This window comes from Lagopus leucura, unplaced genomic scaffold, assembly GCF_019238085.1.
Source record: "Lagopus leucura isolate 7727_CA_CO unplaced genomic scaffold, USGS_WTPT01 1-102_obj-0_obj, whole genome shotgun sequence".
Lineage (NCBI taxonomy): Eukaryota > Metazoa > Chordata > Aves > Galliformes > Phasianidae > Lagopus > Lagopus leucura.
The window spans coordinates 22,486-46,312 of NW_024967714.1; the positions used below are offsets into that span (position 1 = coordinate 22,486).

Genomic DNA, 23,827 nt, shown 5'->3' on the forward strand with positions numbered 1-23,827 from the left:
AACTGTATTTTCAGTTTTCTTCTGTCTTTCTTGCTGTGGGGAAAAAAAACAACAACAACAACAAATTCATACTACATATAACAACTCTCTGTTTATAAAACAGAAATATTTGCAGAGAAAGAATCCTACTACCACCAGTACACAAAGAGATGCCCTTGTCAAAATGGGTCCCACTCATTCAGATTGATAACTGAAGGATTTACAGTTCTGAATACATGTTGAACCTCCTACAGTACTCGACAAACCAGATTCAGAGATCAAGTGTGACACTAGCAATACCAAACTTGACTTTTCAAGCAGATGGAACAAATCCCCGTGTCTTTGCTTGGTATCTAAGACCATTCACCTTTACTCTTCCTTCCAAAATAAAGCCACCTCATTTCCCATGAGCTTGCTGTGGCTTTCTGTTACTTGATTTGGCAGTTCTGTCAGTTTTGTCCTCTTTTCCAGCTCAACACAAGTAACTGCTTTATAAATAAATATGCACCTAAGGAGGAGTTTACTTGATAAGCATTCAGCCAGATTCACTTCCAAAAGCTTTCTGTGATCTGGTGGCTGTTATTCAGGATCTGAGTGCTGCAGTCCAGCCTTGACAGAACTGGCTATAATAGGCGAGTGAAAGGTAAATTTGTCACATCTCTTACCTGGCCACATTTGTGAAGGCTTAAATCTAGTCCACATGTAAACTCAGTATGATGCTCAACTGTTTCCAGCAAAGGGTTAGGCTTGGAAAAGTCCCAGAATCTATATAGAAAGGGAGGGTGGGAGGAAGAAAAAAAAAAAAGAAAAAAAAAAAAAAAAAAATCAAACAAACCACAATTAAAGTAATTGAAAGGCCATTTAAAAAATATAATTTGAGATATTGACAAATCTGTTGCTGCCAGGATATTTAAAAGAGCAAACTCATCCACTTAGGAAACATAACTAATCATACTCCTGCAAAGCCATCTGCTGATTTGCATAAATTAAACCTCACTGGGTAAAACCATCTTTGTCTCTTGTTGCTGAAAGTGAGATCAAAATTGGCACCAAAGACCAGCACTTGGGACATTACTAAAACAGAAAAAAATATAGGATAGAATATTCTCATCATATTTCTTGATAGCTGGATAATTGTATCCCTGTAAGATATCAATTCAAATTATGATTTTTCTTAATTTTTGGTATCGTTCAGTACAAGATGTTTATTTATGGAAAACTACACGTTCGTGTATGACATTGGCCATTCTTTGTCTCTAATTTGAGACTGTGCTTCTGAGAAACATTATAATTCAATAACAAATTTGTACTACAAAGATCAGTGGCACTACGCAGTTAACACCAGTCTAATGATGGCACAAAAGAAATATTTGTTTTGGGGTTTTTTTTTTTGATTATATGGTATTTCTTAGAAAAGTCCACAAGCTGCAGAGCACTGCACATTCTAGAGGGTGGTCGCTGTAACCAGGTTTTCTAGTTTGAATTTTCTGACGGTGGTCAATCAGATGCTTTATTTCTTCACTAACAATCACAGAGTCTCATTGTGTTACTCTGATTGGGGATAGTGAAAATAATTAATAAGAATGATTCGTTATCAGACTAACTACACTGAGTGCTCTTTATGTTCAAACCAATTCAGGCAAAATAACAAACACTGGAGCCAGCAAGGTCAGTTTGCTTAATACGTAAATGTTATTTCCTTAATAAATGACCAAAGAGTTATCAGTACAATGGCTGTGTCATAGCAACAATCCTCTTAACTTTTTCCTAGTACCTGAGATCTAGGATAAACAACCTATTTTGCAAGAGGGAAGGGCAAAAAGCCCATCTCAGCATTTTCATCCTCATCCATTTGTTCATAAGAAGGTAAAGAAAGGTCAAAAAAGGTACAGTCTTAGGATTGAAAACCACTGATGACAATTTCATGGTGGCTCTGATACTTTACTGCAGTACGAAGTGAGAAATGCTATCTGTAGCCCAGCTTTCAATACTAGCGTGTTCTGCTCACTCTTTGATCCCCGATTTGTCTTTTTTCTTTTAATGGAAAGATGCACTTACAATTAAAAAAAGAAAACAACATATATTTAGATGCTGCCATTGTTAAAGATTCATTACATTAAGATTTTAGTTACCAATGTTTAATATTTATACAAACAGAGCTGTATATTAGAAAAAATTAAAAAGAAAATACATACAAATACATACACAAATATCCCTTTGCGGTATTCTTCCAACAATGTAATAATGCTATAAAAAGCAGCAGAAATTTGTTTTGCTAGAAGAAAGATATTATCTCACTTATGAGGTTGCATCATTTGGTGAGTAACTCCTGTGGTCAACATTTTCCTAACTTAAAGAGAAATTCTACCTCATAACACTGTTTTTAAAGAAAGCTAGCACATGCAGGCAGGAAAATGGCAGTGAATTTAGGAACTGCACGAACATCACATTTATTAATATTTGATATAATATTTAGCATAAAATTGTAATTCTTGTCTTAATACCAAAAGGAAGCACTGGAAAGAAAAGATATGCTTAACACCGGTCTATGAGTGATTCTGACTTCCACGGTCGTAACAAAGTTAAATCATAATTGAAAAGTTACAATCAGTTTTGAAGTAGGTTAATTTCACCAGATGTAATGCTTGAGGCTCTGATTACCACCAGCAACTTTGCTACCAATGAAACTTCTTAGAACACTACGTGAGTTTCCATCAACTGAGGCATTTAAATTAACACGTTCTACTGCAGAGGTTTCAGTTTCATGCTAGAAAAATGCCAGCGATAAGTATTTCAACTATCTGGAAGATAATTTTTAGTTGGGAAAAAAGAAAAACAGAGAAAAAAAAAAAAAAAAAAAAAAAGCAATGGAGCAAAGCAAAACACTTTCTCAGCTTGAAGGAAAAACAAAACAAAACAAAAAGGACAAGTGACTGAAGTAAAACATAAAAAAATAAAAAATAAAGGTTTTTTTGTGAGCAGCATTATTCCTGAAGCTCTGAAGACTTCTTTGTGATCCACGTCATTGAACTTGCACTTGATGGGCAGGTAGAGTCTGTAGTTCACCTTAAAGCTTCTTTCAGATTTGCTATCTAGTGCAGAATAAACTTTCAACAAAAACTTGCCACTTTACCCCATAGGCAAGATTCTGTGAACACATTTAAAGATCTGGCTTGATACCAGCTTAATGAAGTTCTTCAATTTATCAGATCATCTGTTTAGATTTGGGTGAGCACTGTCTGTGCCTAATGCAACAGGATCTTTTTATACTGAAGAGATTCCAAATATATAAAATTATGATTCCGGTAAGAGATGACACTGAAGTTCTTTCAAACTGAATTTTGATAGAGATAAGGCTTAAAAACATGCATGCAGATCTTAATAAGTCCTGGAAATGTTCCTGTACTTTGCACATTTCCGGGCATTTTAATGATTCATTTGTTTTAAAACTGATTTTTTGAATTAACATGCCTAGTTGTTTTTTTTTTTCCCTTTGAGTTCTTCCAAAGAGTAAGGAGTTTGTCTTGATGAAGGATCTATAAGACAGAGGACTAAATACATATCCTTATACTTAAGTACCAAAAAGTAAAGTTCAGATCTACCACGCCTTTTATTTTCTCAGTTACCAGCATAAAGTTGGCATGGGAACTAGTTTTCAATAGCTTGTGCACACAAGCAATCATAACTTTTAAAGGACTGCCATGCCATACTGTTCTATGGATTACTACAAAATGAGGCTAAAAACCAACAGGTCTTAAGTACTACGGAAATGAAAGTAATGCCATGCGCTGGAATCTGAACTTCTCTTACCTATTTATATTTTTGTCAAGTATTTTTCTTGTTAAATTGTAACGTGCATAGTCTTGCACGTACACAGTCATGCCCCCACATGTGTATGTATGTGCAAGTCCATACATGCCAGTATGCATGCATGTATGTGTATGTAGGGAGTATTGTGCATCCATTCAAACTCAGAACATTCCTCAGAGAACTCTACCTCTTACTCCTTCTTGCAAATGACAGTAAAGTAATGTGGTAGAGGTACATCACAATATTATACTCTTTAGGAGAGACATTCCCAAAATATTGCAGTGACAAGTTTCCCCCATTATACATAATATTTTACTTGCACTGCATTTTTTCAAAGACTTCCACATACCGTTCACTCATGCTAAAACCATGATTTTTAGGAACTAATGATTTTAGAAAACTCCTAAATAATTATATTTCATTTCTACATCTCTGATCCTGTCTCTCTGGTCACAGCAATTAATTGTTTGGACAGAAGAATTATGCCAAGAGTAAAACATGGCATTCTGTGAAAATGTCTTCACTCTTTGCATTTACAGGCACCATGGTATATGAGATAGAAGTTCTCCCCATCTTTGCTGAAAGCTTCGTAAACTAAATGTCAGAGCTGAAAATGCACTACATTTTGCATGAAGCAAAGCTAGACCTTACATGAAGTGCATTAGTGCCAAACCTGAAGGATATACACTTGGTGTCAAAAAGGGGAAGAGCAATGGGATGCATTAAAATCACTTAAATGCATTGACCATTCATTATGGTGATTATCAATCATACTGTTCAGACTAAGCCACTGAAAAAAAAAAAACAAAAAAAACAAACAATCACCACTTTTTATTTTGGACTCTGAAGCCTTTTGAGAAACCATACGTGGCAAACCAGCTGGCACCGAGTCAGTAGAGGACGCTAAAGAAGATCACATAAATAAACATCCACAGACTGCTGTGCAGTATTGTATGACATGCAAGCCCTAGACATAAATAAAATTAGGCATTTTATATAAGACAGAATGCTGATGCAGCAGTCTGTAAGGTTATATACATACAGACAACACAGCACTTAGACTGTCAGGCTCCTGGCAGCAGCCACACAACAGAGGATTTCACTGGCCAGGCACTACCCCTTATTACACTAAGCAAGAGAATAACAATTAATGTAAACTTAGGAAGAAGCTCTCAAGAACCTTTGTCCTTAGCAGCTCACCATACTGGAATGTGGCAAAGGATAAAGGATCCTCAGAAAAGAGAGGCTATGATGGTGGCAATGTCCCACTAAATCTCTACCATCCCCTAAGAGGCTACAGCTGTGCAGCTGCACACAGACTTCCTATTACCCATTTGCTTCCTCTGTTGCATACAGGTATCAGTCTGCTTTCAGAGGGCAACTTAGAAAGCCTCTAACATAATGCAGTTCTGCACACACTTCTCTGATCCTCACACCTTCATTTCTCTTCAGGTTACAGTCACTCCCTCCTAACATTTCTCTACTTCAAAGCCCTCCTCACTAAGTTATCAAGTCTGTTAGCATACATGTTCTCCTTGCCCTACTTTATCAGATGGATCTTATTCCTGCTTTGAAGCATCCATAGCTCAAAAGAAGGCCCCGTGGTAAAAAAAAAAAAAACAACAAAAACCTGTCACTTCAGTGATTCCTGGTGTGGGGTTTTACAAACAATAATTATTTTCTATTTTAAAACCAAAATTGTTTCACAACGTAAGACTGACACAATAGACATTATGTGCCCATAGGCAAAGAGTAATAATCAAATATAACTTCAGGAATTCAGAAATAAATTGGTTTAGAAATTTCCTTTTCCAAACCAACATGCAATACCTGATTTGTACATATTTGAATATATGTAAGTGAACACTGAGTCTTAATCACTTATTTTAGATTAAAATTCAAAGCCTATGCTGTCCCGTACTCATAAAGTATGCTATATCTAGGACAGCATAAAATGCAAGCCTTTGCATTAATAATTCACGAAATGAGATATAGAAATATCACAAGCTATACAATTGCATATGGAATAGAGGTTTGCTTTCTCATCAAAGAGAATTTGAAACCGGTGAAGTTGTCCATCTATCCTACAAACAGGTGCAACATCAGCCTTCAATATGTAATCTTTCTTGTACACCAGGTACACCAACCTATACATACTAGGCATTTTTAAACACCTTGTCAGTGAAAGAAAGTTTTCTCCCCTGCTAGTATTTCTAATAAACTTATCAATGGGTTTCAATATGGTTCCACTTGTTAAGAAACAGAAAGAAGCAGCTAATTTGTATTAAAACAGTCAGCTGTACTATAAAACACTCACCAATTCTTACTAGTTTTACTGGGTAGCCAAGGGAACTTGCTGAAGTACCATCTAAACAACTTCAGCATACATACTGAGGAACGATACTAAAATTCCTTAGATACTGGTAGAATCAAAAAAAAAAAAATCATTATAAAAGCTTCAATAAAAACAAATCACAGAAACATACAAAACACATTCATCCTAGAGGTTATTACCTTCCTATCACAGTTGGATACAACTATGTGCAGCAGAATGATGTGAAAAGGCCTACAGAAAGCATCTGTCAGTGCAGAAAGGAGTGACTGACATAGTTTTTAAGGAAAGAGCCCATATATTTTCAACATATCTTATGATGAGAGAAAACATCCAGGAGCAACATTAACTGCACTTCACTATGTCTGTGCTAGAATTATTTTCTATCGGAAGCAAAATTAATAAGGATTATTTATTCTATGCAATAAAAAAAATATTACTGTACCTCACAGTAAAATCATAGGAGCAGGAAGCCAATAAAGTTGCATGGAATGGCGAAAACTGTAAGAAGACAAAACAGAACAACTTTTAAAGCAAAAAATCATGAGCAGATACAGACTTACAGCAATTAGAAAGTTACCCAAGTTTAGCTATTTAAGCTGCCTTTGTAGATATGCATGATGCTGCAACTATACAGATTATGTCAACAAATTTCCCCACCGTGCTTTTAATTAAAGGCATTGTTTTGTGAGATTGTGGTTCAAGTTTCTTTCATTACAGCACTTCTAAGTAACCCTGCTGTAAAGTTAAGAAGTTTTAGAACAGTCATAAACACTCATATTCTGCTTTTGGCTGACAGACAACCTAAGTATCAGCTCACTAAGCACAGAAAGCTTTACAAAAGCTGTGTAACTTCAAAAGTTAGGCTTGAGCTATTGCCACAACTGCCAGGAGAGCGATGTACGTTGTTACATGCAGGATATCACTTGCTCAGGGTTGTTAGGTACAGCCACAAAAAACAGTTTGTGTTTGCATTTGCACACTGAAAAGGACCCAAGATTTATTTTGGGGAAAGGAACAAGAGAAGAATAAAGAAAAGATATGTAGGAATAATTAAGAGAAAGGAGAATTTCTGTGCTAATTATACAATCATCTCCTGATAACTACAGCACTGAAGCAATCAGCATGTCAATCTGTAGTGATGCTCCGAGTTCAGCAGCTAACAGGTGAATTCAGGATGGTGTGCCTTACAAACCAAGTTGTCTTATATTTAACACAATTGATCAGCCTCTTCTCAGCCAAGAACAAGGGAGCACATGAACTTAGTAGGCAAGTACTTAAAGAACACCTTGGCTAAGCTGTAAAATTCTGCTAAGGACTTGCTTGTTTTTGAATATCAAGTTCATAGTAGCAAGTTTCCCACATTCCCCCATTGCAGCTTTGTTCAAATGTTTTCAGAAGAAGCAAAAACATCTTTTCAAAGCTGAAAAGTTTTGCCACTGACCTTAAATATCCTAGTCACTTTCAGGGACAGGATTTTCAGCAAGAGCAGTCAGCAGAGCCAGCCTGCTGCACAGCTCTCTAATTGCTAGTGCCAGCACAGCATAGGGGGAAAGAAAATCTTAGTTCGGGTAGCATCCTGGTGTCTCTCATTGTAGCCAACTGGCGAGACACACCACACAACCATGGATACACTGTACCACCTCTAAATGTCAGCCTACCTTCTTTGATCCTACACCCACAGAGGCCGCGTTTAACTCCCAGGGACAGCTATAAAAGCCTGCTAAAATAGATTAGAAGTCACACATTCCCACATACCTCTTCCTTACACAAGTACACATACACAGCCACTCCACTGCCTCCTTAAAACCATTTAAGGAATTATTCTCAAAGTTCTACTGCTAGCCAGCTCCTAAGAATCACTGAAAGATACCTCAGGAAACAGGGAGAATTATGAGACAAATGGAAACTTACCTAAGAATACAAAAATACCCTACTTGGTCAGGCCAACAGTCTTCTAGTCCAGTGTTTTGACTTCAATAAAGGCAATAGAAAATGCTATATAGAAAGAGACTGAGAATTCAGTCACCGGTCATCTATTTCTTCCATACAATATTTCTAGCTGCTACAAGATTATTATCAGAGAATCATAGAATCACTGCAGTTAGAGGAGACCCTTAGAGATCATCTGGTCTATCCCCACTGCTCAATGCAGGGTCAACTAAAGCTAAAGGCTGCATCCAATTGGATTAATATCTCTAAGGGCGGAGACCTGTTTGTGCAACTCCAAACTAGACTAAATAATTAAATTCTTATGCTTAAATGGAATTTTCTATATTTCAGTTTGTGCCCCATGCCTTCTACCCTCTCATTAGATCCCACTGAAGAGAGGGCTAATTGCAGAGGTCTGATGTGTTAAAGTACTTACACCTGTTTGTAATATTTGAAAGCTCATCAATCTCCTAGACATAAAAAAAAGTCTTTCAGTGCTAAACTGAACAATTTCCAAGAACTCTACCATCTAAAATCTTCAACACGTTTTTTTTCCCTAGTTCTTAGATCACGTATAATAATATTGCTTAAAGTGTATGCTTAAAGTGTAACGATTCAAGGATAGGCAACAGTGAATAAATTGCAACTTACTTTCACTCTTCTGACAGCATAGGTATGACCAAGGAGGACGAAAACTGGCTGCCGGACATTTCGCAAATCCCAGCCTTTCAAACTGCAGTCAACTGCACCAGTCACCAGCAAGTTCTGATAATTCCACACAACACAGATGTATTAGGACAACTTAAATATCAAATTGCAAAGAAGTTAGAGAGATAAAACAATAAGGCAGATCAAAAAATATAGATGCATAAATCATAAATGTGGTCTCCAGTATGTAAATTACAGACAATAGAGAAGCGTGAGCTGTCTCCGCTAAAAAAATATACTGCCCACTATGGAAAAGAGTGAGCAAAACTTCAGACCAATTTGATCATTTATCTTTGGAAACAATGTTCTTCTGGAAATGCAGCCAGCAAATGAGAGTAAAAGAGCAACTAGCCCTGCTTTTATTCCCATATAACTAGAAGATGCATTAATGCTTCAGGAGAAACAAACAAAGAAAAAACCCTGCTACTTAATAAAAGTGGCTCACGTAAGAAAACAGTTGAACAAACAGGATTATACCTCATCATACTTGCACCAGTCACAGCTCAAGATCTCAGCCTGGTGGGCTGGTATCACGAGTCTGACTCCTGGGGCTTTCACATCCCAAATTCTTAAAGTCTGGTCACCTGAAACAAAGAAAAAATCATTCAGCAGTGATGAACTGAGTCTGGGATACAGTTAATCCACTAGTATTTAGGTAACAACCATTTATTAGTTCCATGAAATATAAATTATAGAAAGACACTCGAACCAAATAAAGTACAGATATAATAGACACAGATTAAAGCAATGTGCAAAAGGAATAAGAACTTAGTATTGCTCTTCCATTGCAAAAAAAGAATTTCATTTTATTACTAATAATTCAGTTACTCTTTAAAATTCTGATTTGATCAAAAGGAACCCATGACTGTGTGGTGTTTATTCAAGAGGCAAATGAAATCAGTAGAAGTTGTGTCCAAACATCCATGATTGGTACAGAAAGAATAAATCAGTACTGTCTAAACTAAAATCTTTGCTTCACATTGCAACTGAAGAAATTTTTCTATCAGTAACACTTCTGAAAATCTTCAAATTGGTTATCATCAGCATGCAGCTTAGATACAAGCATTTTGATGCTTTTGAAGCCCAGTTGGTCGCTCTCCATAAAACATACAGACCGGCACAGGAAATCACAGCTCTTTTCAATAATCCTTTTATTAATCCCCCATTTTACTTCCACTACTTTCAGGAGCAAGGATAACTGCTGCCCTGCATACATAAAGCACTCCTGGCAATGTCACACTGAAGCCCTAAACATCCCCACAGTGGTTATAAAAACAGCATGGCATATGGTGAGAAGAAACACAACTAGCAGGATCTTGGCAAAAGTGGCAGCATGTCCATCCCTCTGCCAGCCCTGCCAGCCTCAGGACAGATTTCACCTCAAGTTTTAAGTCTTCTGAAAATGTAACAATGTTAAATGTTAACTGGGTTTCAATGAAAACTGGTTTCAATGAAACCCAGTTTCATTGAATAACACAGATTTGAAGGGGAACCTCATATCTCACTACAGACAAAAAAACATTTCAAAGCAAATAAATACTTCCCCACGTGGAATAGAATGAAATGCTACAGAGATCAGCCATTATAGTGTTATTATAACCAAAAATGTTTGGAAAAGAATACTCAAGGCAGTAACAACTTTGACACCAAAAATATAATTGTCCCAGTTCTTTCCTGTTTTTTTAATAGAAAATGCTGACCCACAAGAAAATCAGTTATTTCACATTTTTCCTTTCTTTATCTTCCTACAAAAATGCTATTCTTAGCTGCCATTCACCATGGCTGGCACTGTTTGTGAAATACTTTTAATGGAATAAGAGAGCACACAGGTCAACCTTTCAGCCAATGAAGCAAACTGAATTAAAGCCAAAGGAAAATGCTATTTATCTATTTAACTTCTGAGTGAAATAATCTGCTTTTATATTTTTTTCATGTATCTGATAAACAGTATAATCCTGATACATGACACATTTTAACAAATCTCTCTTTTTGCTTGAGCATCTTTCTATGACCTCAGAATACATACATATTTCAATTAAAATTGCTGCGAAAAAGAAATTGGAATTCCCGCATTCCATATTTCCATAATTTCTTGAAATCTGCATTACAAATGATGTGTTTTTCCCATGAAAAAGCAGAATTAGGATAACCTATCCCAACTCAAGGGAACGGCATGAAGCTGCAACAGGGGAGGCTCAGGCTTGATACTGGGAGAAGGTTCTTCACCAGAGGGTGGTGGGCATGGAACAGGTTCCCCAGGGCAGTGGTCACAGCCCCACGCTGCTGGAGTTCAAGTGGCATTCAGACAATGCCTCATGTATACAGTCTGATTTTGAGTGGTCCTGGGTGGAGGCAGGAGTTGGACTTGATGATTCTTACAGGTCCCTTCTAACTCAGGATACAATTTTATTCTATTCATAATAATGGAAAATACAAGTACAGCACACCTAATAAAATCATATTCACTAGGAGTCACTTCCAGTTGGCATCCCTAAGTAAGCAAACACTAAAACAGCCAACATTTTCCCCACAAAATATTTCTATTTTTGTAAGAAGCAATTTCTCTATAGCAACAGATTTTTGCTGGTCTGTTAGATAATTATGATTCCAGATTTGTTTGTACATTATACTTGCCTTCTTTCGTTTTAATGAATATTTGTGAAATCTTGGACGAATCAATAGAACTACACAATATATACTCATCTATTCAAAATTAATGAAAGAGATGCTAATCCACAAGTACATCATCCCCGTATGTGAGATGATGACTGCTAATGTGAAAATACACAATGAAGAGATAAAGTTTACTTAACATTTAAATTTCATGTAGGCTTTACACTGGATATTTACTCACAGATATATTTAATCTATATCCATTAATTATTAACTCTTAAGTCCCGTGGCAACAACCAGGTAAGCAATTATCACCAGACAGTACAGAAGTACAATGTAAGCTATATAACATAGCTAGTTAGAAGAGTCTCTAGTTACCTCACAGCAAACCTCAGTCTTTTTTTTCTGAAAAAAAGGAAATTGCTTGAAAATAAAGGTGAAAATCTTTATTTCAGTGTTTTCTGAGATTAATAAATGCAATACTGAATTTTTTTTTACTTCAAAACTGGCTAACTGACCTAACTTAGATTACTGTATTATTAAATTATTCTCTAGCAAATGGAAGTATTTGCTACATACCTAACTCTAACCCAAGTCATTCTAAACAAATTAGCTCACTGCAAAAAATCTCCTGTTGTATTTTTGTTTTCAATATTTAAAGACTGTTTTATATTATAACATCCTAATATAAAATACTACAGCCCATAAGTGTTTTGTTTTCTAATATGTGCTGCATACAACACTTTGCTATGTTTAGCATATACCATAAATTGAGGGCCAAACTCATTGCCTGAGAAGCATTTCAGTTTGCATGAATCACAGAATGGCCAGGGCTGGAAGGGACCTCAAGGTTCATGAATCTCCAACCCCCCTGCCACGTGCAGGGCCACCAACCTCCCCATTTAATGCAAGACCGGGCTGCCCAGGGCCCCATCCAACCTGGCCTTGAACACCTCCAGCGATGGGGCATCCACAACCTCTCTGGGCAGCCTGTTCCAGCACCTCACCACTCTCTCTGGAAAGAATTTCCCCCTGACATCCAACTTATATCTTCCCTTCCTCAAATTAAAACCATTTCCCCTTGTCCTGCAGTTTTCAGCCCTTTCAAAGAGTTGATTCCCTTCCTGTTTGTAGGCTCCCTTGATGCCATGTTAGAGGTTCATTTAGGAAACCTTACTGAGCACAAGACATGGAAGAATTTCAAAACTATGTCAGTATCTCTTGAAGCAATAAATTCCAAATGAAAACAACCACCTCATTTCATTACATAGATTTACCTAAGTGTGCAAATACATTACATTTGAATAGTTTGTGGCATAATCAGCAGTTCTGCTAAATCACATCAAAGCACAGTAACTGCAACAGTTTGCTTTTTAAATACTTGACCAAGGACCGTAAATAGAAAGCTCTTATTCTTTTATCTCTTTTAAGACTGAGATTCCAAAAATAAAAAGCTTCCCCAATTTTGCGAATGTTCAAGCACCATTGGCAGTGATGGAATGATGTTGGAAATGATGGCATTTCTTCTAGCAAATTCAAAAGACCAATAACCAGAAAAGAACTCTCTCACAAGCGGAGAGAGAACCTCAGCCCTCTCACCCACACCTTTCACAAATTAATGGAAATAAAAACTTCCAGTAAAGCATTTTGGAACTCACGTCAAACCACTACTGTAGGAGAATACAAGCTTATTTCCTATATATACATATTTTTTAGGAACCTAAACAAACACAGAATCACAGAAGTCACAGGGGTTGCAAGGAACCTCTGGAGATCATCTAGACCATTCCCTTACTGAAGCAAGTTCCCTACAGTCAATTGCACAGGAAGGCATCCAGGAGGGATTTCACATCCTCTCTGGCAGCCTGTTCCAGTGCTCTGTCACTCTCCCAGTAAGGAAGTTCTTCCTCTTGTCCGTATGGAACTTCTCATGTTCCAGCTTGTGCCCAGTGCCCCTCGTTTTGTTACTGGGCACCATTTAAAAGAATCTGGCCACACCCACTCGACTCTTGTCCTTTAGATATTTATAAGCATCAGTAAACTTGGCCCCCCCCCCCCCCAGTCTTTTCTTCTCCATGCTGAACAGCCCAGGACTCTCAGTCTTTCCTCATACAGGAGATGCTCCAAGCCCCTAACCATCTTTGCAGCCCTCCGCTGAACTCTCTCTAGCAGTTCCCTGTCTCTCATGACCTGAGGACCCCAGAACTCCAGATGCGGCCTCACAGAGTAGAGGTGGAAGATATCTTCTAAGTTACTTGTCTGAACACCCACTTCCCACCAACTCCTTGTTTTGCCTTTTGCTGCTTCTGAAGGAGCAACGTACAGTCAGAAGCCTGCAATCCCACATGTGGTCCAGGAGCTGACATACAGAAAACATCCTTTTCTTGAGAAGCTTCACTTAGGGCGGTACCTTTCTCACTAATTCAGTTGAAGTACACCTTTTCCAGTTCATTCTCTTACTCATTCCTGAGCATAGAAAGGGATGCCATCGGCTGCATGCCAGTTGATTTCTGGACCTACAGCTGGACAACCCCTCAGACACACATTGGTCAGTAAAGACTAGTAGGAAAGAAAATCAAGTTTTTAAAAGGCCAGTCAGTATGCCATAACTGCCATTCTAAACCTGAGCTTTGCCAACTCCACAACATTCACATTTTCATCTGCTAGTATGTACTGCAGAATACTACAGTTACACAGATGAGGGTAACATGGTACTCATTATACTTACCAGTGGGAAGTAATTAAAGATCAATAAAAACTTTTGACACTGTAACAGATAACTCTCTTTAAAAACCACAGGACTGAACAAAAGCTATGGTTCTGCAGTTGTGGAGGATCATTCAGTAGAACTGACTTATGCTTGCTTATAGCCTAACGCTCTGTGTATCTGGCACTCTGTATGCACTATTCATCCATTTGCTCCCCAAGATATTTAAAAAAAAAAAAGGGAGAAAGACACCTTCTGGGCAAATGACACAATGACTCATTAAACCCTTTTAGCCATGAAGTTAGTTATTTATGTCATTTCTTTAATGACATTTTCCACATTGCCGCTTTATCAGTGTAAGGCAGACATTTACCAGGGCTATGTGCTGGTACTGTCTGTACACCTGAACATGCTGCTTATCAGCTCAGAAATTGTTACTGACTTCACAACAGAATGTATTTACATATAGAGAATTAGTAGATTGTTCAGTTACTATTAACATCTCCCAATTTCAAACAATACAAGATAAGTCAATTACTTGATAGCTTTTCAAGAGTACCGATGATCGTACATAATGACTACAGCCCTAAAGTGATAATGCTTTACGCATCCCCAAAAATGTTAATTGGAAATATATTAGATGCTAAATAAAAGCTAATTTAAATGATATAGTAGACATAGTTGCATAACATAATTGCATTTCACTGGCTTCTGTACACAAAGTTAGTCTTCCTGTATGTATTCAGATCAAAGACTTAATGAACAAAATATACTACATGTAGTATCAAATTCTTTTTCAGCTTTTTTATATTAGTCACGGGTTTTTAATTTTCTTCACTCCTACACTTTTTCTAGTCTCATAAATGTTTGAGAGGAAAGGCATATTCCAAATGCAAAGATTTAACCTTATCAGCTTCAGGCAAAAGTTGTCTAGGCCCACAATGGTCATTATGAGCAGTTATTTTGCTGTGTCTTGCAGGTGCATTAGTTTGTGAACACTGAGAACAGAAAACCTAATTAGTTAAGACAATATTAAATTCCTGCTGGCATCTATATGGATTCAAATAAAGACAGCAAAAGGGCAAGAGCGAGGCACGCAGAAGTTCTTAAGACTCCCTCCCTTCTGCTTATTTTCAGAAAAGAAAAAGGGCAAAAAGACATTTAGTTGAACTTCCCTACATTTTACATAACTTTTACATGCTTCACCTACATTTAGTTAAATCTGAAACATTTCATTATCCCTGCTTTTTCCAACTACAATTAACAAGATACTTATTATCTTAACTACTATTTTACTTTACATAAAGACTTTACATAAGTCAAAAATGAAGAAGCTGCAACATGGAATAGTTAATTTCTGGTCTGAGTACTAACATTTTCCATGGTTAATATCTGGGTATGCATGTGAGCAGGTGCATGAGATAGAATGAGAGAAGGGAAATGAAGGGAGAAAGAAAACACATTACAATTCTATAGCAGCTCAGCTTTCTTCAAAGAGGGAACCCTTCAACAACAATCTTCAAAAAGGTTATTGTTTTAAAAAAAAAAAAAAAAAAAAAGAGAGAGATGAAAGGAAGTTCAAAAAGTGTCCCTCCAGGCACATTTTCCATTAGTAATTTTCAAGACTACACACAGTTACAAATGAATCACAGAATCACAGAATCACCCGGGTTGGAAGGGACCTCAAGGATCATGTAGTTCCAACCCCCCTGCCTAGCAGGGCCACCAAACATACACATTCAGATCAGGTTGCCCAGGACCCCGTCCAACCTGGCCTTAAACACGTCCAAGGACGGGGCATCCACAACCTCCCTGGGCAGCCCGTTCCAGGGCCTAACCACTCTCCTAGTAAAGAACTTCCCCCTAACATCCAACCTAAATCTTCCCTCCTTCAACTTAAAACCATTTCCCCTAGTCCTGCTATTGTCAGCCCTTTGGAAGAGTTTACTCCCCTCCTGGGTGTAGGTTCCCTTCAGGTATTGATAGGCTGCAATGAGGTCACCCCGCAGCCTTCTCTTCTCCAGGCTGAACAAGCCCAACTCCCTCAGCCTGTCCTCATAGGGGAGGTGCTCCAGCCCCCTGATCATCTTAGTCGCCCTCCTCTGGACCCTTTCCAAAATCTCAATGTCTTTCTTGTACTGAGGGCTCCACACCTGGACACAGTACTCCAGATGGGGCCTCACAAGAGCCGAGTAGAGAGGGACAATCACCTCCCTGTCCCTGCTGGCCACCCCTCTCCTGATGGAGCCCAGGATCCCATTTGCCTTTCGAGCTGCCAGAGCGCACTGCTGGCGCTCTGAAGAGACAGTTACACTTAAGGTGGTCAGTCCCCCCCCCCCCCATACGTATATCAAAAGCATACAGAAGAAGAGACAAACTGTAAATGAGTCATCATGCCTAGTTAGCCCTTATGTTGAGACTGCAGTTTTTCTCCAGTTCCAACTTCAGCTCAGTAGGAGTTCAGTTATGGGTGAAATTAAGCTTTCTGTTCCACGATTTCCCTTAGAATAGAGAAAACCAGTACCTGTGAGTATTGATTTTCTCTCTCATTTCTACTTGCTTAGACTTTTGAGACCTAAATAACATCTATTTGAACCACCACAGAAATCCAACAGGATTGAAGCTAGAGACATTGAAGCTGCTAATACTAATATATTGACATTTGTATTGAGGCAGTATCTTATTGGCTCCAGTTTCTCAGCAAAATCTGTGGCTCACTGCACTCCTAACTCCACCTTTGTGCTGTTGGACCACTGTAACATCTCCTTAATAGCAGATACATCCAGCTTAATTATAACTGCGTTAGTCAGCAAGTTTCATAGTGCTGGCAGAGGTAGAAAAGTATAACATGTGATTACTTTCCCAAAGAACACGACACAGTGATCTCCAGCAGTAATGGTAATTGACTGCATTTTTCACAGGTCTAATAGACTGCTGATGCTTGAGACAATTTGATCAAAAGTTTAAGCCAGAAGAAAGCTTATAAAATATTTTAGCGGCAAACAGAAGTTGGATGAATGGATGACAGCTACATAAAGTAAGGAAAAAAATGTCACAAGTCAGTAAAGCGACCGCTAGAAAACTGCTGATCTTTGTTTAAACAGCCAAGAGAACAATTTAAAGATGGTAACAGAAGCTACAAACCCAGCTGCAGCAGTACATTTATCTTGCCTTCTTCCATTTTTAGCTATGACACATACTACCATCTGCTGGAGAAAGTGCTGAATGATTATAGGCACTTCAGCTGTTGAGAGAACTGCTTTACCATCATGTTTACCTGAAGCAGATGCAAAACAACCAGGGATGTGTGGAGACCATATAGTGCTGTAAATGACCCCTTCATGGCCTTTAAAGGTACGTAAAGACTTTCCCACTGCTGGATCCCACTGAATAAAATAAAAAGAAAATTGTTGAGGTGCACATGCAATGAGAAAGGAAAAGATTTAATGAATATAAAAGTTTGATGTATATAAAAAGGACTAAGAACTTTTTTTCATACAATATCCCAAGTTGGAAGGGATCCCTAAGGATCATCAAGTCCAACCCCTGATTTTGCCACGTATCATGAAAAGCACTACTTCACCCAATACCAGCTGAAGGATATAAAACATCTCAGTTAAAACAGAGCTATAGCTTCCATTTAAAATACCATTTAAAATTCCATTTAAAAAAGAGGAAAAGTGAATCAATGCTGTTAGAATTACCAGCATCAAAACAAATTGCATTTTTACCTTCAAGAAAAACCAACGTACCAACTTGGCTGTTTGATCCCATGAACCAGACACCACTAGCTGCTCTCCTCTAGTTTGGCTCCAGTCAACACTATATGCCTATAAACGATACAATAGCCCAGTTTAAAAAAAGCGTAAGTCTGAGATTCTAGTTACCTATTAACTACATTATACATAAATACATTAATTTCAGTTCCATTAATTACACTTGAATTTGTAGATTAAATTATAATCAGCTAAAAAACCACTCTGGTAAAGCATCACAGAGCTGCCAATAGTGTCATTTACCTGAGCAAAATTTAAATTTAATCTCTCAGTCTGCCACTGAAGGCACAGACTCAGAAAGGTATCCAAAAAGAAAAAAAGGACAATTTAAACTGATTCCTGATCTCAGATCCAATTTTATTCAAATATTTACATTATGAGAAAGGAAATCAAGGTATCATTCAGCTACTTCTGGGCACTTTCTTTCCTACAAACTATTTCAGACTTTGCTGGATCCAGCTTCAATTGACTGGCTTTAATCTATTTGCATATTTCCCAAAAGTTGAAGGCAATCGCTGCCCACAGAAAAGACCACAACGCATCACCCGCAGTTTTCCTTCTTTATTTCACAATATTCTGTTTCTGTATACTGAAAGGCTTATTGCTCTGGCAGCACTTTGTGCTGGCTCCCTTGTGTGAGGAGGTTATAACCTAAACGTGCAAGACAACCAAACACTATTTGACAAAAGCCAAATAATAAACTGAACAGTAATTCTTCTGTTTGCTTTTCCAAACTGTGTCCTTTTCCCCTTGGCTATTCTACCTTTGTCAGCTCACTACCAGTACCACAGTTTCTTTTTCAGCCTGCCTATTCTTATTAAAATAACAATAACACAAACAAACAAGTCATGCTCATGTTTTAAGAACAGATGACATCACAGTTCTCCCAGGTGGCTCCTGAGCTCCTTGCTAACATAACTCTCTCTTCTTTGCCTGAATCTGGATGATGGTCTTGCATTCAACTCCTAACCTGGTGTCATTTGACAGTGCCCCAGAACGTATCACTACACAGTATGCCTCATCCATGCAATAGACCTACAAATTCTGCTCACACCAAATGTTGGGCTGCCATATACATCCAGAATTTTCAAGAAGGAAATGCATGCCTGACAAATATGTACCTGAGTCACATAATTCACCTAGCCCCACACACTGGGCATGAATCAGATCTTACTACAGAGCTAACACAAAATTCACATATAGCTTACAGCTCAGCTAAAGGGTATCAGCATGCAGATCAATTGAAGACAGGTTGTGACAGTGACCTGCACACATATGACAGGCGTAGCTGCTGCTTCTCAGTAGTCTGCAGCTGCAAAACAGATAATGGTACCTGGACAAACTCTCCTCCAGGCAAGGATTACAAGCCAAACAGACAACAGCCTCAGAAAAAGCAAGAGCTATTTTCATTTGGCATGTGGCAGACCAGGTAATGGGAAGAGAATGAGAAGAAGAAAGTGTCAGAGAACCAAACAAGGATCACTTTTATTCCTCTTACTTTTTCATGCTATCATTCAACATAAATCTACAGAAGCTTCAAAAGAAACTGTGCTGAGCAACTGAGAAGAGCTCATAACACAGCACAAACCTTAACCTTTAATGTTTCTTTATCTTCAATCGTAGAACAAATCAATGCATTTATGCTTAAACACTGTAATAAGAAATGTCTCAGGTAAGATGAAAACAAGATGAAGGAAAGAAGTAAAACCAAAAAGTAGTTCAAAATTAATTAGATATGTCTTGTAAAGTGAGTCTTTGCATTTAAGTACTCTACTGTCCCCTGTTCCAGTGACACCTCATCGAAACCAAAGTAAATCAGACTAACTTATTCACAAGACTCAGCACTTGGTTAGTGCTGGAATAAAACTCATTGTCCTTTAATAAGAAAGATGTGCTTTTAAATTAGAATTGTACATTATTTTTGAGGGAGAGAACAATCTCATTTAGAAAACAAGAAACTGGTCCCATCAGTGGAAATACTACAAAAATCAGATACTACAAAAATCAGTGACAAAACCATCATTACAGGTGTCAGGCAGGAATTACAGATTAAGAAGTAGTCAACGATTTTAAAGAGCACTGTCTCTCAGAGTTTACCACAACCTATTAGTTATATTCCCACTGAGATCCATCCTCTTAATGTACACATCGAAAGAATCAATACAGAACCTTGACATCTCAGAGTAAATACTTAGCCCATGTGTCCTACACTGTCTTTCCCACTCACGGTTGAATGCATCTACCTCCCCATGCTCCCTGCTAAACCAGGACTTGGACACGGAAATTCTCACTTCACAAACAACAGATGGTGTAGCAGAACCAAAATAATCCTATGGACAGAATTCCAAAGAGATAATGATAGAGACAAAAGATAATTTCGTATTATGCCTTGCCTACATCTTTCTAGCAGTCTTTGAACACTATCATATAATCCTGATTACAACCACAGATCTCTCAAAATTCCTTATTTACACAGTATATGTATTAAGCCAAAGTGGCAAAATTACAAAGAAAAAAACATAAGAAAGACAGATTGTCTTATAACTGCAATCACTCAGATTGTAGCCTCATGTTTTGTATCTGAAAAAAATGGATGTCTTTCTGAATATAAAACTGAACACCCACAGTTAATTGTTGACTACATACACACTACCTTATTTCATTCACATTTGTTTCACTGAGTGTTATTAATCCAAGCTAAAATTGATCGCATCTGAAGTTCAAAGACTTGCAAAAAAGAAGTACAAAGTTAAAAGGAAAGCATGAGAAAAAATAGGGTAAAAAAAAAATAATCATTTGGAGGAAGGTAAGTATGGTGAGGCATAAGTCCTTTAAAATGTGCAAGTGTACGAACACGAGCATGAGTGTAGCATTTTCACTATCGATAATGTAAGGTATAAAGAGACTGAGACATTAAGCACATTGAATTCAGTAGTACCAAACTAAGGCATAAAAAAAAGAATGCATGCTGTCTCAATATATGACTACTGTTGATCTGAGCAAGATCTCAGAGATGCCAGGATGGAAAAGGATAAGCAGATACAGAAGTATCATCTCTATCATTCTATACGCTCAAGGATAACTTGGCTATACACGTCAGCTGCCTGATTTTGGCCTATCCAATAACGTCCTCTAAAGCTACAGAATGGCTTCAGGACTTTCATACAACTCAATGGTTACTCAGTCTAGAAGGAACCACAAATACTATTTCTGAAATTCATTACATTTATCTAAGTGATGCTTACTACAGAGTGTGAAAGTAGAAATGAGTATGCAGAATAAATCAATTAACTTTATATTCAAAATAACATGAAGCTGTAAACTCAAATCGTGGACCCAAACAAAGTTTAAAAACAGACAACAAAAACCACTTTTGATTTTGAGTGCTCAAATATCCCCTTTAGTAATTCAAGTATTAGACAGCCCAGCAAATTTCTACAGTTTGCCGGATTTACCTCCTGAATGTGTTCCTTATAGACTTGCAGTGGACCTTTGGGCTTAGCTATATCCCAGATTTGCAGAGATCCATCCCCGCTAGAAGTGATCAACACGTGCTCATTATTCTCACTCCACGTCACATCAAACAGGCCGTCATTCCAGTCAAAGCTGAACAGAAACAATGAAGATATTTGTCCATGGGAAAGCATAACACAAGTCCAGGCTAGCTGCGTGCAAAGACAGTAGTTTTTTAAAATCATTCTCTACCATTTTGAGCAGCTTTGTTATCCATTCCAGTTTCCAGTCAATCTCCTTAAAAGCAACTTACTGGATACAACGTTAACTCCTACAAGAGTAGGTTGACTAAGGTCAGAATAGGTCAATTAAAGCATAAGTGAACCAAGGATCTTCCATACGCAGAATGGAATCTGATTTCAATCCTAAACTGCTGGGAAATCAGAGATAAGAGGTGCCACGTATCTCAGACTAACCTACCATCAACTCCAGATGTTGCTACAGTGTCTGCAATAATTGTGGTGGACAAAGAAATAAAACTGTGCTGGGAAGTCTTTATCCAATCCGCAACACCATTAAGAATCTGAGTGACAATGAAAAACCAACAGAAGGACAGTCATGAACATATTAAAGATCTCTATAACTCCTAAAAAGGGCTTTCAACACACCACCAATTCATCTTGCAGGATCAAGTACCATGCATTGGTTGCTCTGCAACAACTATCAATGACCACACTGTTATCTCATGGTAAATACTTACTTATTTACCCCTCTTTCACTAAAGGTTTAACTCAGTTCAGGTTAAACTTCATGGCATGCTGCAATAATTACAAGAGAAAGGCATGCACACAGAAAGCTTCTATGGAGAAAATGACATAGCTCGGTGCTCAGGAAAGCCACCAAACAAGTGGAGTCTCTGGAAACATAGAAATGAACAGAACACTTTGCAGAACAGCATGTTTAACAGCTTCAGATAGGTGGATAATTACGAATTAAGAACAGCTTCTTTGAGTTTTCTAACCTCTTGCTTAACAGTTCTATCTCATTTATCTTCTTAATCTAAACAACTGTTGTTTCAAAACTTCGGTGAATGGCAGCTAAGCACTAACCTCTCTTCTCCCACCCAGAACATGAACCAAACTCCTCTCTTGAAGCATTCCATCTCCTAGAAAGGACTTCCTTGACTCATCCCAGCTTCCTGCTCTACTTTCAACCTAGGCCAAATTTAAGAGGATAAACAGAGGTGACACTTATAACAACAAACAACAAAACTTTCAATTTCAAGCTAGGTCAGAGCTTTTAATTTACACTGCTTGTTTTCCATTAAATGGCTTACACTATGGAAAGGGTGCAATCTAAATTACTTCATGTAATGAGACCTGTGGAATGCAAGCCAATCATTTACACCTCAATAAAAATGCACGTATACAGTAGACAATATAGTACAGATACAATAGTTTACATTGATAGTAATATCCCAAAATGTTTGGGTTGGGTTTTCTACAAACAACAATATAGGTTTACATCTTATTTACACAACAGAAAATATTTACAATGTTACCTCCTGAGCAGGACAATCCCAGTTTCATTTTGTTCCAGCACCACCAGAGTTCCACAACCTAAAACAGCACAGTACAACCAAACATCACACCTCTTTACCCACGCCGAAGACCCTACAAGCTCTGTGATAGCTCCTGTGAGCATAACACAACTAAACTTCTTTAAGAGACCAACTGCCTGTTGTCTCTTCTGCTCTCCAAAGCAGTAATTGCATCAGGGCTCTCCTTCCGCAGTACACCCGTGGCTGAGGCTGGAAAAGCAGCACCCTCCCCACGGGCCCTATGTCACAGGCATACCAGGATGGTATGTGGTATGGTTCCTTTATACCTTTTCAGTAACACAGCAGACATAACTTTTGTTTGTGTTTATTTCCACTCTGTGAAAACTGGATTTTGTAATGCAAACGCGGCTCACCAAAAAGGAAACACCCAGATCACTCCACGTTTAGAAACGTTACTTAAAACGAATGCTTTTAGGGGAATGAAAAGGCTCCAACCCTGAAGAAGCACGCTCTGCCTCCCCACCGGGATGGCAAAGCTAGCAGGGCCGGCCGAGCACCCAACACGAGGGCGGCGCAATCCGCATCCTGCGCAGAAAGTACCGGCAGACGGCCCGTTTGCTTAAGTACGTCACCTGCGATGCCGTAGTACTGCGCGGCGGCGCAGGCCACGCGCCCCGGCCAGTAGGGCGAGAACTCCGCCGCGTAGCCGTGCAGCCCCGGCAGCCGCAAAGCGCCGCCGCCCGCCGTGCCCATGGCCCCGGCCGAAGTTAGGAGGCGACAGCACCGCCCCGCAGCGCGCTGAGCCGCGCCGGAAGCAACCCGCCCGCCACGCTGAGGCCGCGGCGGTGCCGCCATCTTTGGTGCTGGCAGCGCGGCGGGTCGGTACCGCGGCTTCACCGGCGGAGATTCTTCTATGAGCGAGTTTCCTTCTACCCGTGTCGACTTGGTGTCGGAGA

The 23,827-nt window shown here is 38.5% G+C and overlaps 1 protein-coding gene across 1 annotated transcript in view; it reads right to left on the reverse strand.

The window, feature by feature from the left end:
- The window catches only part of PEX7 (peroxisomal biogenesis factor 7), a 36,961-nt gene extending 13,337 nt beyond the window's left edge, over positions 1 to 23,624 (reverse strand). The window contains exons 1-9 of the mRNA XM_042894009.1: positions 23,504 to 23,624; positions 22,872 to 22,929; positions 21,313 to 21,463; positions 17,834 to 17,911; positions 17,359 to 17,467; positions 9,239 to 9,345; positions 8,705 to 8,818; positions 6,567 to 6,622; positions 645 to 744 (exon numbers count right to left, since the gene is read on the reverse strand). Of these exons, the coding sequence (XP_042749943.1) occupies positions 645 to 744; positions 6,567 to 6,622; positions 8,705 to 8,818; positions 9,239 to 9,345; positions 17,359 to 17,467; positions 17,834 to 17,911; positions 21,313 to 21,463; positions 22,872 to 22,929; positions 23,504 to 23,624 (894 nt within the window). The remainder of the gene's footprint in view (positions 1 to 644; positions 745 to 6,566; positions 6,623 to 8,704; positions 8,819 to 9,238; positions 9,346 to 17,358; positions 17,468 to 17,833; positions 17,912 to 21,312; positions 21,464 to 22,871; positions 22,930 to 23,503) is intronic.
- Positions 23,625 to 23,827: the final 203 nt, after the last annotated feature.